The sequence below is a fragment of the Glycine max genome, chromosome 14 (genome assembly GCF_000004515.6).
Source record: "Glycine max cultivar Williams 82 chromosome 14, Glycine_max_v4.0, whole genome shotgun sequence".
Lineage (NCBI taxonomy): Eukaryota > Viridiplantae > Streptophyta > Magnoliopsida > Fabales > Fabaceae > Glycine > Glycine max.
Window position 1 is genome coordinate 32,085,421 of NC_038250.2, and position 19,829 is coordinate 32,105,249.

The following is a 19,829-nucleotide window of genomic DNA, read 5'->3' on the forward strand; positions in this document are numbered from 1 at the left end:
ATTTTTTATATGTCAAAATTTAATGTTATTAATTAATAGAAAAATTATCAAAATTAAAATTTAATTATTAAAGTTGTATAATAAATAACTTACATAAAAAGATCGAAATAAATTCTTAATTATCAAAATTAAATATTAAATAATATTAATACGAGTAATTTAGTTTTTAATTAAATACAAATATTACAAAAAATCAACCACTATTATAAAATTGAAATTTTAATGCATGGTGAATATTAGTTCAAATGAAGTTGATTAGTTGAAGTGAAATTGATTGTATAATATAGATAGATAATAATATAGATTAAGGACGAGAAAGACAAGAGGTAGGGAAAAAGGCACAGAAAGACTCTACTAAACCATTCACATCCAGTGGACAACGCTGGAAGTAGTAGCCAGCTAATTCCTACGACATGGACTTCACACCAACCTTCCATTTTTCACATTAACAGTGTAACACTGGCATTCTTACTTGCAAAGCTAACTCACTCTTCATAGCACCGCCATTTATAAAAAGCGCACCCTCTCACCACTTGAAGGAAAAACCAGCAACTAACTCATTATTCCCTTTCCCACACCCAACTTCACCAACACAAATGGAATATGGAAAATTGGGACCCTCTGACCCGGGTGGCTCCTCACGCCGCTCCACTGTTCCTCTCACCAATCCAACCTCTTCTTCTTCGTCCGCCAGCAGCAAAAAGAAACTCATCATGCTCTCTCTCCTCGCCGCCGTCTTAATCGTTGCCGCCGCCATCTCCGCCGCCCTAGTTACCGTTGTCCGCTCTCGCGCCACCAGCAACCAAAACGGGCCCCACCTCGCCCACAATCCCACACAGGTGAGACCCAATTTTAGATGTTTTTTCAACATTAATTTTTCATTCATGGTGGGCTTGTTAGATTCACTAATTCATTTAATTGAACGTCAAATATTGAATTGACGCCAATTCAATAAAATTGGCGTTCAGGAAAAGCAGGATTTGGTTGTTTTTCCCAAATAGGCTATCAATTATTAATGTGTTTTTTTATCCAATCAAATTTCACAATTGCAGGCAATTTCCAGAACCTGCAGCAAGACACGTTTCCCTACTTTATGCATCAATTCCCTCCTTGACTTCCCTGGCTCCACCACTGCCTCGGAGCAAGACCTCATCCACATCTCCTTCAACATGACCCTACGCCACGTAAGCCGGGCGTTCTACGCCTCCAGCGGCCTCTCGTTTGCCGCCACAAACCCAAAGGTTAGCGCGGCTTACAACGATTGCCTCGAGCTATTGGAGGAGTCGATGGAGGCGCTATCACGGTCCCTCGACTCCGTCCTCTCGCCTTCGGCGTTATCCGGCAGCACCGAGGTCAGGCCCGCCACTGTTGGATCCACCGAAGACGTGATGACGTGGCTCAGCACCGCGCTCACTAATCAGGACACGTGTGCAGAGGGGCTCCAAGACACCAGCGGGAGCGTGAAGGACCAAATGATTGATAACTTAAAGGACTTGTCTGAACTCGTGAGCAATTGTCTTGCGATATTCTCGGCGAGTGGAAGTGGCGATTTCTCGGGGGTGCCGATCCAGAACAAGAGACGATTAATGGAAAACAAAGAAGAAGAGGAGGAGAATGTTAATCGCGATATCTCGGGAAAATTTCCGGGTTGGTTGAATAAGCGAGATAGGAGATTATTGAGTTTACCAGTGTCGGCAATTCAGGCAGATATAACCGTTTCTAAGACTGGTAACGGAACAGTGAAGACCATTGCCGAGGCGATTAAGAAAGCGCCAGAGCATAGTACTCGCCGGTTCATAATTTACGTGAGGGCAGGAAGGTAATTAAATAAATACTGTGCGAATATTAAATAGATAAAATATGCCTGCTTTCTGTCTCTGAGAAAAGTGTACGCTTTTCGAGATAACGAACTTTGCATTTTTTTTTAATTATTTTCTTGTTTTTATTAAACTAGTTTCATAATTGAAGGTGATACGTACCGGAAAAAAGGTTACACGGTCGGTGATTAATTAGTTACTTTTTTTTCAGCATGCACTCCTGGCAACTGTAATAATGTGAAGGTATAATTCATGATGGATTTCGGTTTTCTGCTATAATTTCTAACAATGTTTACGCCTCCATCTCCGTTATAAAATTTGTTGACTAGTAAAGGAGGAAAACATGTTCGATTAATTATGCTGCTGGTGAATTGCTGTTGAGATTGGTTTATGTGATTTTTTTTTCACCGATGTGTATTTAAAAATTATTCGTATTTTATGGTGATGCATGATTCCAGTTGATAAAAGCTATGACATGTGGGCTGACTTTTGGATATGATGGAATTTTCAGGTATGAGGAGAATAATTTGAAGGTGGGGAGAAAAAAAACGAATGTGATGTTCATAGGTGACGGGAAGGGCAAAACTGTCATCACAGGGAAAAAGAATGTGATAGATGGCATGACGACATTCCACTCGGCATCCTTCGGTACCGTTCCTTTTCATCTGCTGGCTTCTTAATGTTGATGCTTTTATCTAATTATACAAATTTTGCTTATCTTTTGTTATTTAGCATTTTGCGAAAAGTATGGGTAGGAAAATGTGAACGAATAACATGCACGATAATTGAACAAAGCAAGCTTGCACGTGGCCCATGTCGTTCTAGTTGTTAATGTTAATATTCCTATCCAAGCTGTCTAGTTGCATGTCTATTCCATGTCCAAGTGAGTGTCCACTTGGACAATATTACCCCCACCGGCACCATTTCTGTATTTACTATGAAAGACCAATACGCGACTGGCAGTATTTTTACTTTTAGAAACAAAAATAGCATATTGATCGCGATATATGTAACATTTTTTTTTTGGAGATCGTGATATATGTAACATGCATCATTGTGCCCGTAGAACACGTTTTGCACGTAAGTACTTTCGAAATCAAAACTAGTTTTTTTAACTAAATTTCATTCAGAAATGAAAAAATGCATGCAGAGAATTAAACCGAAAAACTGGTAAACTTTTTTAATCGATTTAACGAAGATAACTACAGCTCATGCCACATGAAAAAAAAAACACCACTCTTGCACTAACTAACTTCGGAGCTATTGTCAGAAAAAAAAAAAAAAACTTCGGAGCTATTTTATTAATGTTTGAAATTTATACAAGTGATAATAAGGGAAGTGGTAGTTGGTTGTTGGAGTTTATAAAGAAACCTCGCTCAACGGTAAACAGTGTCTCATATGTTAAAACATCAATTAAAGCGTGCATTGCATAAACTTTACGCGTTCTCTTGCTTTCGTCAAAACAAATGATTATTCATTTTTTTATTTTTTTTACACAAGATTATACATTTCTTGACTTTTATTGTCATCATTCCATATTCATAGTTATTATTAACATATATCCTATACATTGGTGGACACTGGACAACCGTTATCCTTCTTATCGAAACGTAGAATAGAATACACACAAACATTAATGACTGCCTCCTGATTAAATTAGCAAAATAAAGTTATTATTGGTTGTTGCCTAGTCATTCGTTGCAAGACAAAATTATCAACACTATCATGTGACCATGTCCCCAATGAAAATAATTTTGGTACTTTAATTTATTTCATTTAGTTCATATTTCTTATTAGACTAAGAATTCCTGCAGCTGCTAGTGGCGCTGGATTCATTGCAAGAGACATCACGTTCGAGAACTATGCGGGACCAGCGAAGCATCAAGCAGTGGCGCTCCGTGTCGGAGCCGACCATGCGGTGGTGTACCGGTGCAACATTGTGGGGTATCAAGACTCATGCTATGTGCATTCTAACCGTCAATTTTTCCGTGAATGCAACATTTACGGCACTGTAGACTTCATATTTGGCAATGCTGCCGTGGTTTTCCAAAAGTGCAACATTTATGCTCGTAAGCCTATGGCTCAACAGAAGAACACCATCACGGCCCAAAATAGAAAAGACCCAAATCAGAATACGGGTATATCCTTGCACAATTGTCGGATCCTACCCGCCCCGGATCTTGCCCCGGTTAAGGGCAGCTTCCCCACCTATTTGGGCCGTCCATGGAAGCAGTATTCTAGAACCGTATACTTAGTATCCTACATGGGTGACCACATACATCCTCGTGGATGGTTGGAGTGGAATGGAGACTTTGCTTTGAACACATTGTATTATGGTGAGTACATGAATTATGGACCGGGTGCAGCAGTGGGCCAACGGGTTCAATGGCCTGGGTACCGGGTCATTAAGTCTACCATGGAGGCGAATCGATTCACGGTAGCCCAATTTATATCTGGGTCAGCCTGGTTACCATCCACCGGAGTGGCCTTTGCAGCCGGGTTATCTACATGAATTACACCACAAAGTATATAAGAAGGTTTGACATGCTACAAAGTCCAACCAAGCCTACCCAATGGGGGGAAAAAGGGAATGGCTTCTACTTTTATAGTCCTTATTTTATTTTTGCCAAAATATATTATTTTGGGCCTATTTTTTTTATCAATGGTGCTAGTAATAAATATAAGTTGTAAACAGGACTTTATGTAGTAGCACTTTGTATTTTTTTCTTCCTGCCTCAAAACCAAAGATGTTATAATTGACTCAATAAATTTTAGTACATGTTCTTACCAAGTTCTTTATTGGTCCAATCTGTCTATTAGTATCTTCCCTTGGTGTCAAGCTCTTTTTCCAGCATGTGGTGGGGTACTGTTGGATTTCTCATGCAATTACTTTTTGTTTCACTTTTTCTTCGTACAAATATATTCAAGGGAAATCCGGTTTGCCGAAAAGCGCACTGGATCATCAAGTATTTAAAAATTAAAACGGATGAATCCGAGTATCAAACACAGAGAACTAATGTTAGTCTGAGTTAAGTTCAGAAATGAAGCATTGTTAAGAGAACATGTATGATTGATAATTTCAAACAAAAATTAAACTAAACCTTTATGCTAAAAACTATAAAATGCAAAGTAAGTAAAAGTGACAGCAGTAGATAGAAATGTTGGGTCTTTCTAACAAACAAGCTAATGCATATAAATATATTTTTCTAATCAATCATGCTTTTGTGTTCTATGTTGTAGCCTATACTACTAAACCCGGTTAGATTTTGCTTTAATAGTGATTAAACGACATTACAACACAAATGATCGATTGGAATTCATTTCATCATTTATTAGGCGAGATAACGGCTTAAACGATCGGTTAAAGCTCGTTAAAAACGGAAGAAAAGAAAACCGAAAGAGAACGAAATGAAGATGAAAGCCAACAAAACAATAAATGAATTGAAAGTCTAGGATTCGAAAACTTACCGGTTGAAGAACGAAGAACGCACGAAGAACGGTGAAGAACGACGAAAAATCTTCATGAAATTGCTCACAAAAACATCTTGGAAGCATTACGGAAGTACCTCGGCTTGGATTTTCTTCACGGAAACACGTTTTTTCACCCAAAACAGTTGCAATGCATAGCATAGGGGTTAGGGACCCTTCGGAACAGCCCCCCTTGCCCTATTTATAGAAAAAATGGGGAGGAGGTTGCCGCCCAGCTCGCCCAGACGAGCTAGGTTGCTTCCTCCTTAAGCAACCCAGCTTCCAAAGTGTTCTGATTCGAAAATTCAAAAATTGCTATATACACCCCCATCTTGGTAAGTTCACCCCCCATTTTTCGTAATTTACGGAAAAGTTACAGAAGCCTTACGAAAGCATATAAGACTTGATTTTCTTCTTTTTTTTCTCTTCCTTATCACCCAACTTAAGTGAAATATGCTTATTTAGGGTTACAAAAATTTTACGGAAGCATTACGGAAGCCCTGGATGCCCCGGATGCCATTTTTTAACAAAATGGAGGTGGTTGCCGCCGAGAGACTTCTTGAGGAAGATTCCTGACCGCACTCCATAATTGATAAGTTCACCCCCTTCTAGGATGTTCTGGATGAAGTTTCCTGAGTGCACCCCCGTGTTTGATAAGTTCACCCCCTACTTTTGTGTTTTTGGTTGTTTTCTTTCTGAAACGTCCCGTAACTTTACGGATTCCATGGCAATGGGTATTAAACATTTTGAAGTGGTCAAATGGAGGTCGCATGCTGACAAACAATGGTCCCCAGACGAAATTAGGGTATGACACCCAAGTACAAGTATTTTTTCCTCGTGAACAACTACGAGTACTTACTGACAAAGTTTGTACTATTTCCATGCAATATGAATTATGAAACATGGGCACCATCAATTCACAGACCTTGGATAATTAAAGATTCTAAGCCATCCCCCTCCAAAGATGCTTAAAACTCTTTAACCACTATATGTCCCCCACCAGGGATATCCAACAAGGGCACTGCACCCCCCATGAACATACAACGTATGAAACATGGGCACCGTCAATGCACTAACCTTGGATAATTAAAGATTATAAGCCATCCCCCTCTAGAGATGCTTAAAACTCTTAAACCATTCTATTTCCCCACCAGGGATATCCAACAAGGTCACTGCACCCCCATGTACATACACAACATACAACGTATGAAACATGGGCACCATCAATGCACTGACCGTGGATAATTAAAGATTCTAAGCCATCCCCTTCCTGAGATGCTTAAAACTCTTTAACCACTATATTTCCCCACCAGGGATATCCAACAAGGTCACTGCACCCCCCATGTACATACACAACATAACATCATCACAATGCATTTTCAACATCATCTCAATATCATTCTCAACATCAACATCATCTCATCTCAATGACATTATCAACAACAACAACAGCATCTCATATTAACATAATCATCAATAACAACATCAACTCATATTGACATAATCATCAATAACAACATCATCTCATATCAATATCATCATAAACATCAACATCACCTCATATCAATTAATGTCATCAATAGAAATATCATCAGTAAGTCACACCCCGCATATACATATACAGTTCATGCCTAAGATTCACACTCCCCAGGTCATCAGACAACCCAAGTCTAATACAAACAATAATGTTATTCATCAATAATAGATATATATCACATCCCATTAGTCAAAAACATTATTTTCTTGAAAACCAGCATGCAACAAGGACAAGCATACATCCCCATAGTTAGGTTCCCTAACCCCAACTATGGTATTAAAAACTGTAAACAATAATATGTGGAAGCAATACCTTCCAAGGTTATTTTGATGATGCCAAAGAATCAAGAGTTAAGCAAAGATTCAAGAATCAAGTTTCAAGTTTCAAGATTTAAGATTCAAGAGTCAAGTTTCAAGAAACAAGAATCAAGAATAACCAAGATCAAGATTCAAGACTCAAGACTCAAGATTCAAGAATCAAGAGAAGACTCAATCAAGATAAGTATTAAAAAGTTTTTCAAAACATTGAGTAGCACATGAAGTTTTCACAAAATCATTACCAAAGAGTTTTACTTTCTGGTAATCGATTACCAGATTGTTGTAATCGATTACCAGTAGCAAAATGAATTTGAAAAAGTTTTCAAATGAATTCACAACGTTCCAATTAATTTCAAAAAGGCTGTAATCGATTACAATGTTTTGGTAATCAATTACCAGTACCTTTGAACGTTGAAATTCAAATTCAAAAGTGAAGAGTCACATCCTTTCACATAAAAGCTTTGTGTAATCGATTACACTGATTCGGTAATCGATTACCAGTGATTGTTTCTGAATAACTCTTCAAATGGTTTTTGACTTTTTCAAATTGGTTTTAAGTTTTTCTAAAGGTCATAACTCTTCTAATGGTTCTCTTGACCAGACATGAAGAGTCTATAAAAGCAATGCTTTGTTTTGCATTTCACACATCTACCTTTTCCAATTCATTCTTTACAAAAGCAATTTTTCCACATTGATTTCTGAATCTCTTTGAACTTCTTCTTCTTTGTGCCAAAAGCTTTCCAAATTTTTCTGATTTTCTAAACCTTGAAAACTTGTGCTATTCATTCTTTTCATCTCTTCTCCCTTTGCCAAAAAGAATTCGCCAAGGACTAACCGCCTGAATTCTTTTTGTGTCTCTCTTCTCCCTTTTCCAAAAGAACAAAGGACTAACCACCTGAATTCTTTTGTGTCTCCCTTCTCCCTTGTCAAAGAATTCAAAATGACACAATTTGAGAATTCTTTTGATTCTTCCCTTTCCCTTATACAAAAGTATTCAAAGAACTAACCGCCTGAGAATTCTTTTGTATCCCCATTCACAAAGTATCAAAGGTTTAACTGCCTGAGATCTTTGTCTTAACACATTGGAGGGTACATCCTTTCTGGTACAAGTAAAGGGTACATCTACTTGGGTTTGACTGAGAACAAGAGAGGGTACATCTCTTGTGGATCAGTTCTAGTGGAGGGTACATCCACTAGGTTCAAAGAGAACAAGGGAGGGTACATCCCTTGTGGATCTTTGCTTGTAAAAGGTTTTTTACAAGGTTGAAAGAAATCTCAAGGATCGCAAGTCGCTTGAGGACTGGATGTAGGCACGAGTTGTTGCCGAACTAGTATAAAAACTCTTGTGTGTTTGTCTCCTTCTTCCCTACTCTTTTAATTTCCGTTGTGCATTTTAATTTCCGCTTTTACTTTTGGTTAAGTTTCTCTTCTACTCTTTATTCACTTAACAACATAGTAAAAGCCTTAGAAGAGTAAATTTTTAATTAGTAAAGGTTTAGGAATAATTAATTCAACCCCCCCTTCTTTATTATTCTGAGGCCACTCGATCCAACATAATAAACTCCCCTCACCTATCGTGAGCTCTACGTCAGATTCTCTTTGCGTCGCCCAGAGACCCCTCTCGTTCACGTTCATCAGTCCAAAAGAAAGGTTCTATATACCAAATTGAAGGAAATTTAATATAGATTTCAGAAACAAGGTTAATGACAACATTTGGGGTCAAATACCCCTGTTAAAACATAAAGGGCTGAGGGGTGTTTCAGATTATACTAAAAGGAGACATCATTTTAAAATTCCGATCATGCCAATGTGACCGGGGTTCCGTGAAGGTCATGAAAATAACATCAATGTTATAAAAAGATGTCTCATTTTCAAGGGTTTTTCAAAGGAAGTGTAAAAACATCCAATAATGGTTCCCAAGTTAGAAGAGATGCAAAGATAGACTCAAACTAACAAGGAGAAGGCTTAGAATCATGGTTACCTCGAAGAAACCATGAAGGAAGGATTGGAGACTTCATTCTCTACCGAATCCTCGAGTTGAGTTTTGAAGATTCTGCTTCGATCAAACTGTTCTTCTCCGTGCAGTGATCCGATGACAAGCAAAAGCGGCTCGTGGCGGTCACCGGCGGTTAGTGGTGGTGGAGGAGGAGCTTTGGGGTGTGGGGGGAGGGTTTAGGGGAAGGGAAAGAGGAAGAAGATGATTGTTTTACGCTGCTGGACGTATTTGAAGCCTGCATCACTCACCCAAGTGAGCTTGGGCGAGCTAATCCAGCTCCAATTTTTCTGCTTCGGTAAACAAAATTCATATCTCGTACTCAAAATGTTATATTGTAAATCCCAACGTTTAGAATGTGGAGAATTGTCTTAGGAACCTCCAAAAGCATTTTGAAGATGATCCAACGGTTAATAAATCCAGGCACACGATTTTACTAAAATAGGTGTAGGTAAAAATTTGAAATCTCATAATTTCAACTTAGCTCAACAAAACTCCACATAACTCAACATCCACATCAAGAAATTCACACATGACTAATTCAAACCATACCTCAAATCATTCAAGTCAATCATATAGTCAAATAACACAATAAATACAATTAAACATCGATTTATAATTAGTAATGTTTTAGGGTGTTACAAATACTGTGATTCTCAATTTTTATTAATGCAACTATATGTGGACAATATCATTTTTGGTACTACTGATAAAATTCTTTGTGAAGATTTTTCTAAGTTGATGCAGACTGAATTTTAAATGAGCATGATGAAAGAGCTAAAATTCTTTCTTTACAAATAAAATAAAACACTAAAAGACATCTACATTCATCAAACCAAGTATGTGAAAGAATTATTGAAGAAATTCAACATGGGTGATGTAAAAAAGATGAAGACTCCTATGTACCCCACCATATACCTTAAACTGAACAAGCAATCAACAAAAATGGACAGGACTCAGTTCAGAGCAATGATTTGTTCACTATTGTATCTTACTGCGTCTAGACTTGATATCATGTTCAGTGTTTGTCTATGTGAAATATTTCAAAAAGAACCGAGGGAAGTTCAACTAACTACAACCAAACACATATTTAGATATCTAATTGGAACTACTAACCTTGGTCTTATGTTCAAAAGAAAAGAAAGTTTCAGACTCACAAACTATTGTGATGTAGACTATGTTGATGATAAAGTTGAAAGAAAAAGAACAAGTGGAAACTGCCACTTTATAGGTGGCAACTTAGTTAAATGGATATGCAAGAAGCAAGGCTCAACTGCATTATCCACTACTGAAGCAAAATATATGCCAACAGCTTGTTGTTGTGCTCAACTTCTCTGGATAAAGAATCAGCTTGAAGACTATAGTGCCTATGAGAGTAAAATCCCCATCTTTTGTGACAATGGAGTTGCTATGAATCTTTTGAAAATCCAACATTGCATTGTAGGGCAAAAGATATAGAAATTAAATATCATTTTATAAGAGATTATGTTCAAAATGGAATAGGGACTTACAGTTTGTACCCACTGATAATTAGCTTGCTAATATCTTTACAAAACCATTAACTAAAGAAAGGTTGATTCTGTTAAGAAGTCAACTTGGAACTATCTCTATAAATGAGTAATTTAATCTTTATATGTTGTCCACAGTTGCATCCAAGGACATATCGTCCACTGGACTTTAATACACACTCACAATGTTCAATATATGGACAACATATCATACATTTTTTTAAAAACGTAGTTTTTTCATAGCAAAATGTTGTAACACTTTATACTGAGTCAGTTTTGAAAAGAGGGCCTAATGATCGTTTTTGAAAAAGCCAAAAAGTCCACTATAAAAACCTATTACGTCAAAACTCTTAGCACTACTCACTCTCTGAAACACTTCAACTTCTTCTGATGCAATCCTCCCTAGGAAAGGACCAGTTACCAGAGCCATGAGCAAGAGGCTCCAAGAGGATTGGGCTAGAGTTGATAAAGAAGGCCTTAGGGTTCTCATGAACCTTAGGGTAGATTTTTGAGCCCATGGGCCAAGGTTGGGTCCACTCTTCTTTGTAAATAGTAGAATAGGTTGTTTTCTTATTTTGGGCCTTGTATTTTGGCCATTCTAGTAGTATAGGGTTTTAGCCTTGTATTTCAGGGCATTTTGAGTAGTCTTTGTAGTAGGATTTTTTTTGTATTTTCATGTTTTTTTGTCATGGGGGTGAGCTTAGCTATTATAGGGGTGTGTAGCTAAGCTCTAGCTTCTCAAGAAAGCTTCTCAAGGAGGTGAGCTTAGTTTTTAGATGGGTGTGTGTAGCTAAGCTCTAGCTTCTCAAGGAAGCTTCTCAAGGAGGTGAGCTTAGTTTTTAGATGGGTGTGTGTAGCTAAACTCTAGCTTCTCAAGGAAGTTTTCTCAAAGAAACTTCTCAAGGAAGTTTTCTTAAGAAAGCTTCTCAAGGAAGTTTTCTTAAGAAAGCTTCTCAAGGAAGCTACCTAGTCTATAAATAGAAGCATGTGTAACACTTGTTGTAACTTTGATGAATGAGAGTCTTGTGAGACACAACTCAAAGTTCAACTTCTCTCCCTTTTTTTTTCTTCCTTTAATTTCGTGCTCCCCCCTCTTTCTTTCTCTCCCTCTTTCTTTTCCTCCATTGAAGCATCCTTCCAAGCTTCTTATCCAAGGCTCATCTTGGTGGTGAAGCTCCTTCTTCCATGGTTTATTCCCTAGTGGATGGCGCCTCCTCTCCCCTCTTCTCCTTTGTCTTCCGCTGCATCTCCATGGTGGAAAACCACCATTAAAGGACCTCATTGAAGCTCAAAGATCCAGCCTCCATAGAAGCTCCACAAGCAAGCTTCCATCAAGTGGTAATCAGAGCACAAGAGCTTCAAGTAGGTGCTCCTTAAACCTCCATTAATTTTTTTTCTTTACCTTCTCTTCCATTGTTGTTTCTTCATTTTTCTCCATGTATCTCCTCACATGTCTTGTTCTAAATGTTGTTAACATGATTCTTTAGAGTTTCCACTGATTAAACTTGCTATAGAAGTTAGATTTGATTTTCTATGGTTCAAATTTCTTGTTCTTGTTCTTGAACCATGAAATGTGTTGAGTTTAGGATCCTTTGAGTTTTGTCTTGTTATTTTTTGTGGCTGAAACCTAAACCATAAAATTCTTACAAAAATATTAAAGTATAAGAAAACCTCAAAAATCTAGAGTGACTTGTTCACCTATTGTAGTTTTGTCATAGAAGTCATGTCTAGTCATGAAACTTGTCACATAAGATTTTTTATGTTGTGCTGAATTTTATTTTCTTGTTTCTTTGTCTAACTCATTTGTTCAGGAGTGTATGAAATTCTTTTAGCCTATTATTTGATTTGAGTCAAATCTTTCATGTTAATTAGTCCTTAACATGTTCATGCAAAATTCTTAGAGAGTCTTTGATTGTGAACCTTTTCTTGAACTTTTAGGTTTCCTTATGATTGTGTCTATTGTGAATTTGAGTTTTGGTGATTGAATTTCTGGCTGAAATGTTGATCCTAAGTGAATATTGAACTCCTAAAACTGTGGTAAACAATCCTAGTGAGTTCAACATACATAGGAAGGTTGAAAGTAAGCCCAAGGCAATCAATATACCATGCTTAAAGAAACAAATCGCTGGTGCTGGCAGCTTGGACATACAAACTTGTAAAAATTACTGAGAATTGGTTACTTCGAATTTTGAGCTGAAATTTTTACTGAATTTTCTAGACATCTGGAAAAAAGTTATAAAAAAAAGAAACAAGTGATTTGGATAAAAGGAAAAAATACGAAAAATCGCACAAGTTGGCAGGAAAATCAGTATCCAGAAAAAAAAGGTGAAAGGGAAGGGTGCTTGTTGTTTTGGCTCAAAATTTATTCTATAATTGGAAATTTCAATTCAAAATTAGTGTGAAGACAAGTGCCAAAGCTAGAGTTTTGTTGAGTCTTTTTTTTTTCAGTTTTTTTTACTCTACTCTAGAGCCATTCTAAGTTTCTCTTTGAGTCCTAGCTTGCTTCTATGTCCTTCTCATTGCTTTAATTGTTGAATAATCCTTGAAAAATTGTCTTGTTAAAACTCCATTGGTTTAGCTTTCATTTCATTTTTTTTTTGGTCTTTGGTTATTACTTGTCTCTTTGTTTCCTTGTTTGTGGGTTGCCATATAGGGAATTGGAAGGAGGATTGGTGCCATCCCTTGAAGAATTTGAGTCCAGAAGCAAGGGGCCAACCACCTTAAGAGCTATTGGACTAAGAAGCACTCCAAATTGAGTGAATCACCAAAGAGAGAACAACCACCAAAATTGAGGACCGTTTTGTAATTTTGTAATTTGCAATTTACTTACCTTCATTGCTTTCAAGTTTTTGTAACAAAAAGGCCTTTCATTGGAAGTGTGTTGGGAGCCTCCAATAGGTTACCAAACTTCCATTTGTGTGTAATAATTTTAGGCAATTTTTGCTTAGGATAGTGAGTGTTTTGTTGGGAACCTTGAATGTGGTCATCCAAACACTCTTAGGATTCACCTAGTTTACTTTTCTTGCTTACTTTCATAGCTTATTTCTTTTACCTTCCATTGTCAAATCGCCTAGATAGCTTGCATTTTACCAATTAGTTTTTTTTTTTTTTTACCTTATCTTTCACACCTCTTTTAGTGTTTATTTTGGCTAGTTTCAACCATAGTTTCTTTTACCTTTTGTTTTCAAACCTCCAACAAGAAAGAACCACAACTTAGAAACCAACACGAGTCATCATTCAACTAGTGTTAATGATGAGGGTACTAGTCATAAGGACCCTCTATCTAGAATCTTAGATGAGTTGAGTTCTCTCAAGTTATGGAAAGAAAAACAAGAGAGAAAAGAAAAAGGAAAAAAAAGAGTGGAAGAAACAAGTCAAGATGAAAGAGAGAAAATAAGAGAGGAAGAAAGAAGAAAAATAATAAAAGAAATGAAAAGTGAAAAACATGTCTCCTATAGTAGTCATGACTCTTGCAAGAGTTTAAGTGAAGAACTTAAGCGACTATTATAGAGGGCGCCATAGTTCACATACTAAACATCACTCCCAAAGAAGGGAAAGGGATAGAAGGCCTCAAGAGGATAACATTAGTCTTCCATATTTCCATGGAAAAGATAATGTTGAGGCCTACTTAGATTGGGAAATGAAGGTTGAACAACTCTTTGCTTGCCATCATATTAGCGAAGAGAGAAAAGTTCCATTGGCTACCCTTAGCTTTCAAGGGTATGCCCTCTATTGGTGGACTTCCCTTGTTAGGGAACGAAGGATTCATGGGGATCCTCCAGTAGAGTATTGGAATGATCTTAAGAGTGCCCTTAGGAAGAGGCACATTCCTCCCTACTATGAAAGGGAGCTTATGGACAAGCTCCAAAGGCTTAAACAAGGGAGTATGAGTATTGAAGAATACAGACAACAAATGGAACTACTCTTTTTAAGAGCTGGACTTAGGGAGGAGGAAAGGACAAGCATAGCGAGGTTCCTTAGTGGGCTTAATATGGAAGTAAGGGACAAGGTTGAACTCCTTCCATATAGGGACCTAGATGAACTAGTCCAACTTTGTATAAGAGTGGAACAACAACTAAAAAGAAAGCCTTCTTCAAAATCTTATGGCTTTCACTCTTATCCAAGGAAGGACCAAGCCCAAGGAGTTTTGGGGGCTACACCTTCAAAACCCAAGGAAGAAAAGGGTAAGACCATAGAGAAATACACCCCTAAGACTAGTTCCCAAGAAAGGACTAGCAACATTAAATGCTTCAAATGTCTTGGGAGAGGTCACATTGCCTCTCAATGCCCCACCACAAAAACCATGATTATGAGGGGCCAAGACATTTATAGTAGCCAAGATAAGGCTACTACTTCACCTTCCTCTAGTGAAAGTGAAAAAGCAAAAGGGGAAGAATTTAGTGAAGAAGTCTACCCCCATGAAGAAGGTGACCTCTTAATGGTTAAAAGGCTCCTGGGAGGTCAATCTTGTGATCTATCTCAATCCCAAAGAGAGAACATATTTCATACAAGATGCAAAATTTTAGATAAAACTTGTTCTCTCATTGTGGATAGTGGATCTTGTTGCAATTGTTGTAGCACAAGATTAGTTTCCAAGTTGAACCTCACTATCATTCCCCACCCAAAACCTTATAAACTTAAATGGCTCAATGAGCAAGGGGAAATGATAGTTAACCAACAAGTGAAGGTACCTTTCTCCATTGGGACATATAAGGATGAAGTTAATTGTGATATAGTTCCCATGGAGGCAGGACATATTCTTTTAGGAAGGCCGTGGCAATTTGATAGGAAGATCATTTACAATGGCCTAACTAATGAGATTACCCTCACCCATCTTGGCACTAAATTTGTGTTGCATCACACCTTCACAGGTGGCCAGAGATCAACTAACTATGAAAGATAAGAGGGATGAGGAAGAAAAACTAGAAAAACAAAATAAAAAGAAGGATAGTAAGGCCTTGTCTTCAAAGGCCAAGGGGAAGGAAAAAGAGGAAAAGGATTCCTCCAAGAAGATTGTTAAGAAGGAAAATCATTTTGCAACAAAAGGTGATATTAAAAGAGCACTCCTTCTTAAACAATCTTTCTACCTTTTCCTATCAATGGAAACATCCCTTAGCACTGCCACAATTCCTACATTTGAGACCTTACCCCCAAAGGTCCAAGAACTCTTACATGAATTTGGTGATATATTTCCCAAAGAGATACCCCCTGGGCTACCTCCTTTAAGGGGAATAGAACACTAAATAGATTTAGTCCCAGGAGCAAGCCTTCCTAATAGGCCAGCCTATAGGACTAATCCTCAGGAGACTAAGGAGATAGAGTTTCAGGTAAAAGAATTGTTGAAGAAGGGCTGGGTCCAAGAGAGCCTAAGCCCGTGTGCTGTGCCAGTGTTGTTGGTGCCCAAAAAGGATGGTACGTGGAGAATGTGTACAGATTGCAGGGCCATCAACAACATCACTGTAAAGTATAGGCACCCCATTCCTAGACTTGATGATTTGCTTGATGAGTTGCATGGTGCCAATATCTTTTCAAAAATTGATCTTAAAAGTGGGTATCACCAAATCAGGATGAAAAAGGGTGATGAGTGGAAAACCGTTTTCAAGACCAAGTTTGGTTTGTATGAATGGCTAGTGATGCCTTTTGGGCTCACTAATGCACCAAGCACCTTTATGAGGCTTATGCATCATGTCTTAAGGGATTTCATAGGTAGATTTGTAGTTGTTTATTTTGATGATATTTTAGTGTACAGTAGGAGCCTAGATGATCACTTAGGACATCTCAGGCAAGTTCTTTCAGTCCTTAGGAAAAACACCCTCTATGCAAATATAGAGAAGTGTACTTTTTGTGTAGATAATATAGTTTTCTTAGGGTTTGTAGTTGGTAGAAATGGGGTCCAAGTGGACCCTGAGAAAATCAAGGCCATCCAAGAATGGCCTACCCCAAAAAGTGTGGGAGATATTAGGAGCTTCCATGGGTTGGCAAGCTTCTATAGAAGGTTCGTTCCTAATTTCTCTACAATTGCATCACCTCTCAATGAGCTAGTGAAGAAGAATGTGGCATTTACCTGGGGTGAAAAACAAGAGCAAGCCTTTGCTTTGCTCAAAGAAAAGCTTACTAAGGCACCTGTTCTAGCTCTTCCTGACTTTTCTAAAACTTTTGAGCTAGAATGTGATGCTTCTGGAGTGGGAGTTGGAGCTGTTTTGTTGCAAGGTGGGCACCCTATTGCTTATTTTAGTGAAAAACTTCATGGTGCGACCCTTAACTACCCCACCTATGATAAAGAGCTTTATGCCTTAATAAGAGCACTCCGAACTTGGGAACATTACCTTGTTTCCAAGGAATTTGTCATTCATAGTGATCATCAATCACTTAAGTTCATTAGAGGGCAAAGCAAGTTAAACAAAAGGCATGCAAAATGGGTAGAGTACCTAGAGCAATTTCCATATGTTATCAAATACAAAAAGGGAAAAACAAATGTGGTAGCTGATGCCCTCTCTAGGAGACACACATTGTTTTGCTCACTAGGAGCTCAAATTTTAGGATTTGATAACATTAGGGATTTGTATGCTTTAGATGAACATTTCTCTCCCATTTACAAGAGTTGTGGGAAAAAGGCCCAAGATGGATACTATTTGGCTGAGGGGTATTTGTTCAAAGAGGGAAAGCTTTGCATACCCCAAGGAACCATCAGGAAATTACTTGTGAAGGAGAGCCATGAGGGTGGGCTCATGGGCCACTTTGGGATAGACAAGACCCTTGTCTTACTCAAAGAAAAGTTCTATTGGCCCCATATGAAGAAAGATGTCCATAAGCATTGCACTAGGTGTGTGGCTTGTTTACAAGCCAAGTCTAGGGTGATGCCTCATGGGCTATACACACCCTTACCCATTCCATCTGCACCTTGGGTAGACATTAGTATGGACTTTGTCCTTGGGCTCCCTAGAACCCAAAGAGGTGTAGACTTTATCTTTGTAGTGGTGGATAGGTTTAGCAAGATGGCACACTTTATACCATGCCACAAGGTGGATGATGCTTCCCATATCTCAAAACTCTTTTTTAGGGAAGTTGTGAGACTCCATGGTTTGCCTAGGACCATTGTGTCAGATAGAGATGCTAAGTTCCTTAGCCACTTCTGGAAAACATTATGGGCTAAGCTAGGAACTAAGCTTCTTTTCTCTACCACTTGTCATCCACAAACTGATGGGCAAACAGAGGTAGTGAATAGGTCTTTATCCACTCTTTTAAGGGCTCTTCTAAAAGGCAACCATAAGTCTTGGGATGAGTATCTTCCTCATGTAGAATTTGCCTACAATAGGGGGGTTCATAGAACCACCAAGCAATCCCCTTTTGAGGTTGTCTATGGATTCAATCCCTTAACACCCTTAGACCTCATTCCCCTCCCACTTGACACTTCTTTTATACATAAAGAAGGGGAATCTAGGTCAGAGTTTGTAAAAAAGTTGCATGAGAGGGTTAAGACCCAAATAGAGAACCAAACAAAGGTGTATTCAACTAAGGGCAATAGAGGAAGAAAGGAGCTAGTTCTTAATGAGGGGGACTGGGTTTGGCTCCATCTTAGGAAGGAAAGATTCCCTACTAAAAGGAAATCCAAGCTTAGCCCAAGAGGGGATGGACCTTTTCAGGTCTTGGAGAGGATCAATAATAATGCCTATAGGTTGGACCTCCCAAGAGAGTATGGAGTCAGCACCACTTTTAATATTTCTGATTTAATTCCTTTTGCAGGTGGAGCTGATATAGAGGAGGAGGAACCAACAGATTTGAGGTCAAATCCTCTTCAAGGGGGAGGGGATGATGCAATCCTCCCTAGGAAAGGACCAATTACCAGAGCCATGAGCAAGAGGCTCCAAGAGGATTGGGCTAGAGTTGATAAAGAAGGCCTTAGGGTTCTCATGAACCTTAGGGTAGATTTTTGAGCCCATGGGCCAAGGTTGGGTCCACTCTTCTTTGTAAATAGTAGAATAGGTTGTTTTCTTATTTTGGGCCTTGTATTTTGGCCATTCTAGTAGTATAGGGTTTTAGCCTTGTATTTCAGGGCATTTTGAGTAGTCTTTGTAGTAGGATTTTTTTTGTATTTTCATGTTTTTTTGTCATGGGGGTGAGCTTAGCTATTATAGGGGTGTGTAGCTAAGCTCTAGCTTCTCAAGAAAGCTTCTCAAGGAGGTGAGCTTAGTTCTTAGATGGGTGTGTGTAGCTAAGCTCTAGCTTCTTAAGGAAGCTTCTCAAGGAGGTGAGCTTAGTTTTTAGATGGGTGTGTGTAGCTAAACTCTAGCTTTTCAAGGAAGTTTTCTCAAAGAAACTTCTCAAGGAAGTTTTCTTAAGAAAGCTTCTCAAGGAAGTTTTCTTAAGAAAGCTTCTCAAGGAAGCTACCTAGTCTATAAATAGAAGCATGTGTAACACTTGTTGTAACTTTGATGAATGAGAGTCTTGTGAGACACAACTCAAAGTTCAACTTCTCTTCCTTTTTTTTTCTTCCTTCAATTTCGTGCTCCCCCCTCTCTCTTTCTCTCCCTCTTTCTTTTCCTCCATTGAAGCATCCTTCCAAGCTTCTTATCCAAGGCTCATCTTGGTGGTGAAGCTCCTTCTTCCATGGCTTATTCCCTAGTGGATGGCGCCTCCTCTCCCCTTTTCTCCTTTGTCTTCCGCTGCATCTCCATGGTGGAAAACCACCATTAAAGGACCTCATTGAAGCTCAAAGATCCAGCCTCCATAGAAGCTCCACAAGCAAGCTTCCATCATCTTCTCTGAGAATTCAAACCTAGCTCTCAACTCTCTGCAATGGCCTCTTCAAACAGCCCTGCTATTGAGATTATCCCAAGCATGGAAATCACCACCATCTACACAGACAATGAACCCTCCATTCATGCAAAACACTTTTTCGACATTCAAGAACTCGAAAAATAAAAATGGGTCTAAAGCATCAAAACCTTTAGGAGACATGTTGAGTTTATCAACAAGAATACTATAGCATCCAAGGTTTTGGGAATGAAGGTGGCGTTGTCTAGTGACACTATTGCCAAGGCAATAGGATGTCTACGTGAAGACATTACTTATTATGAGGGATGGGAGAAGAAATATGACTCCCATGTCACAAAAGCACTTTATTGAGAGAATGTTGACCAGACTGGTGTTTCACTCTCCGGGATACTACTTGTTTGTGTGGATGCAAAA

At 38.5% G+C, this 19,829-nt stretch overlaps 1 protein-coding gene across 2 annotated transcripts; it reads left to right on the forward strand.

Annotated features, from left to right (window-relative positions):
• Positions 1–334: 334 nt before the first annotated feature.
• On the forward strand, positions 335–4,608 carry LOC106796002 (probable pectinesterase/pectinesterase inhibitor 61). 2 transcript variants are annotated; one of them, XM_014767110.3, is made up of 4 exons: positions 335–839; positions 1,053–1,819; positions 2,329–2,465; positions 3,632–4,608. In XM_014767110.3, exons 1-4 carry the CDS (start codon positions 597–599, stop codon positions 4,327–4,329), a joined length of 1,845 nt encoding a protein of 614 aa, XP_014622596.1. In that variant the 5' UTR covers positions 335–596; the 3' UTR covers positions 4,330–4,608. The 2 variants fall into 2 exon arrangements, with proteins under 2 accessions (XP_014622596.1, XP_014622597.1); XM_014767111.2 differs by lacking the exon at positions 335–839 and adding an exon at positions 2,029–2,060 and having other exon boundaries at positions 1,734–1,819.
• Positions 4,609–19,829: the final 15,221 nt, after the last annotated feature.

Bases quoted from the DNA above. Each gene is read 5' to 3' on its own strand.
- LOC106796002 (XM_014767110.3), top strand. From the start codon at position 597: ATGGAATATGGAAAATTGGGACCCTCTGACCCGGGTGGCTCCTCACGC. The intron at 840-1,052 runs GTGAGACCCAAT...TCACAATTGCAG, and splicing joins TCGCCCACAATCCCACACAG to GCAATTTCCAGAACCTGCAG. The intron at 1,820-2,328 runs GTAATTAAATAA...TGGAATTTTCAG, and splicing joins ATTTACGTGAGGGCAGGAAG to GTATGAGGAGAATAATTTGA.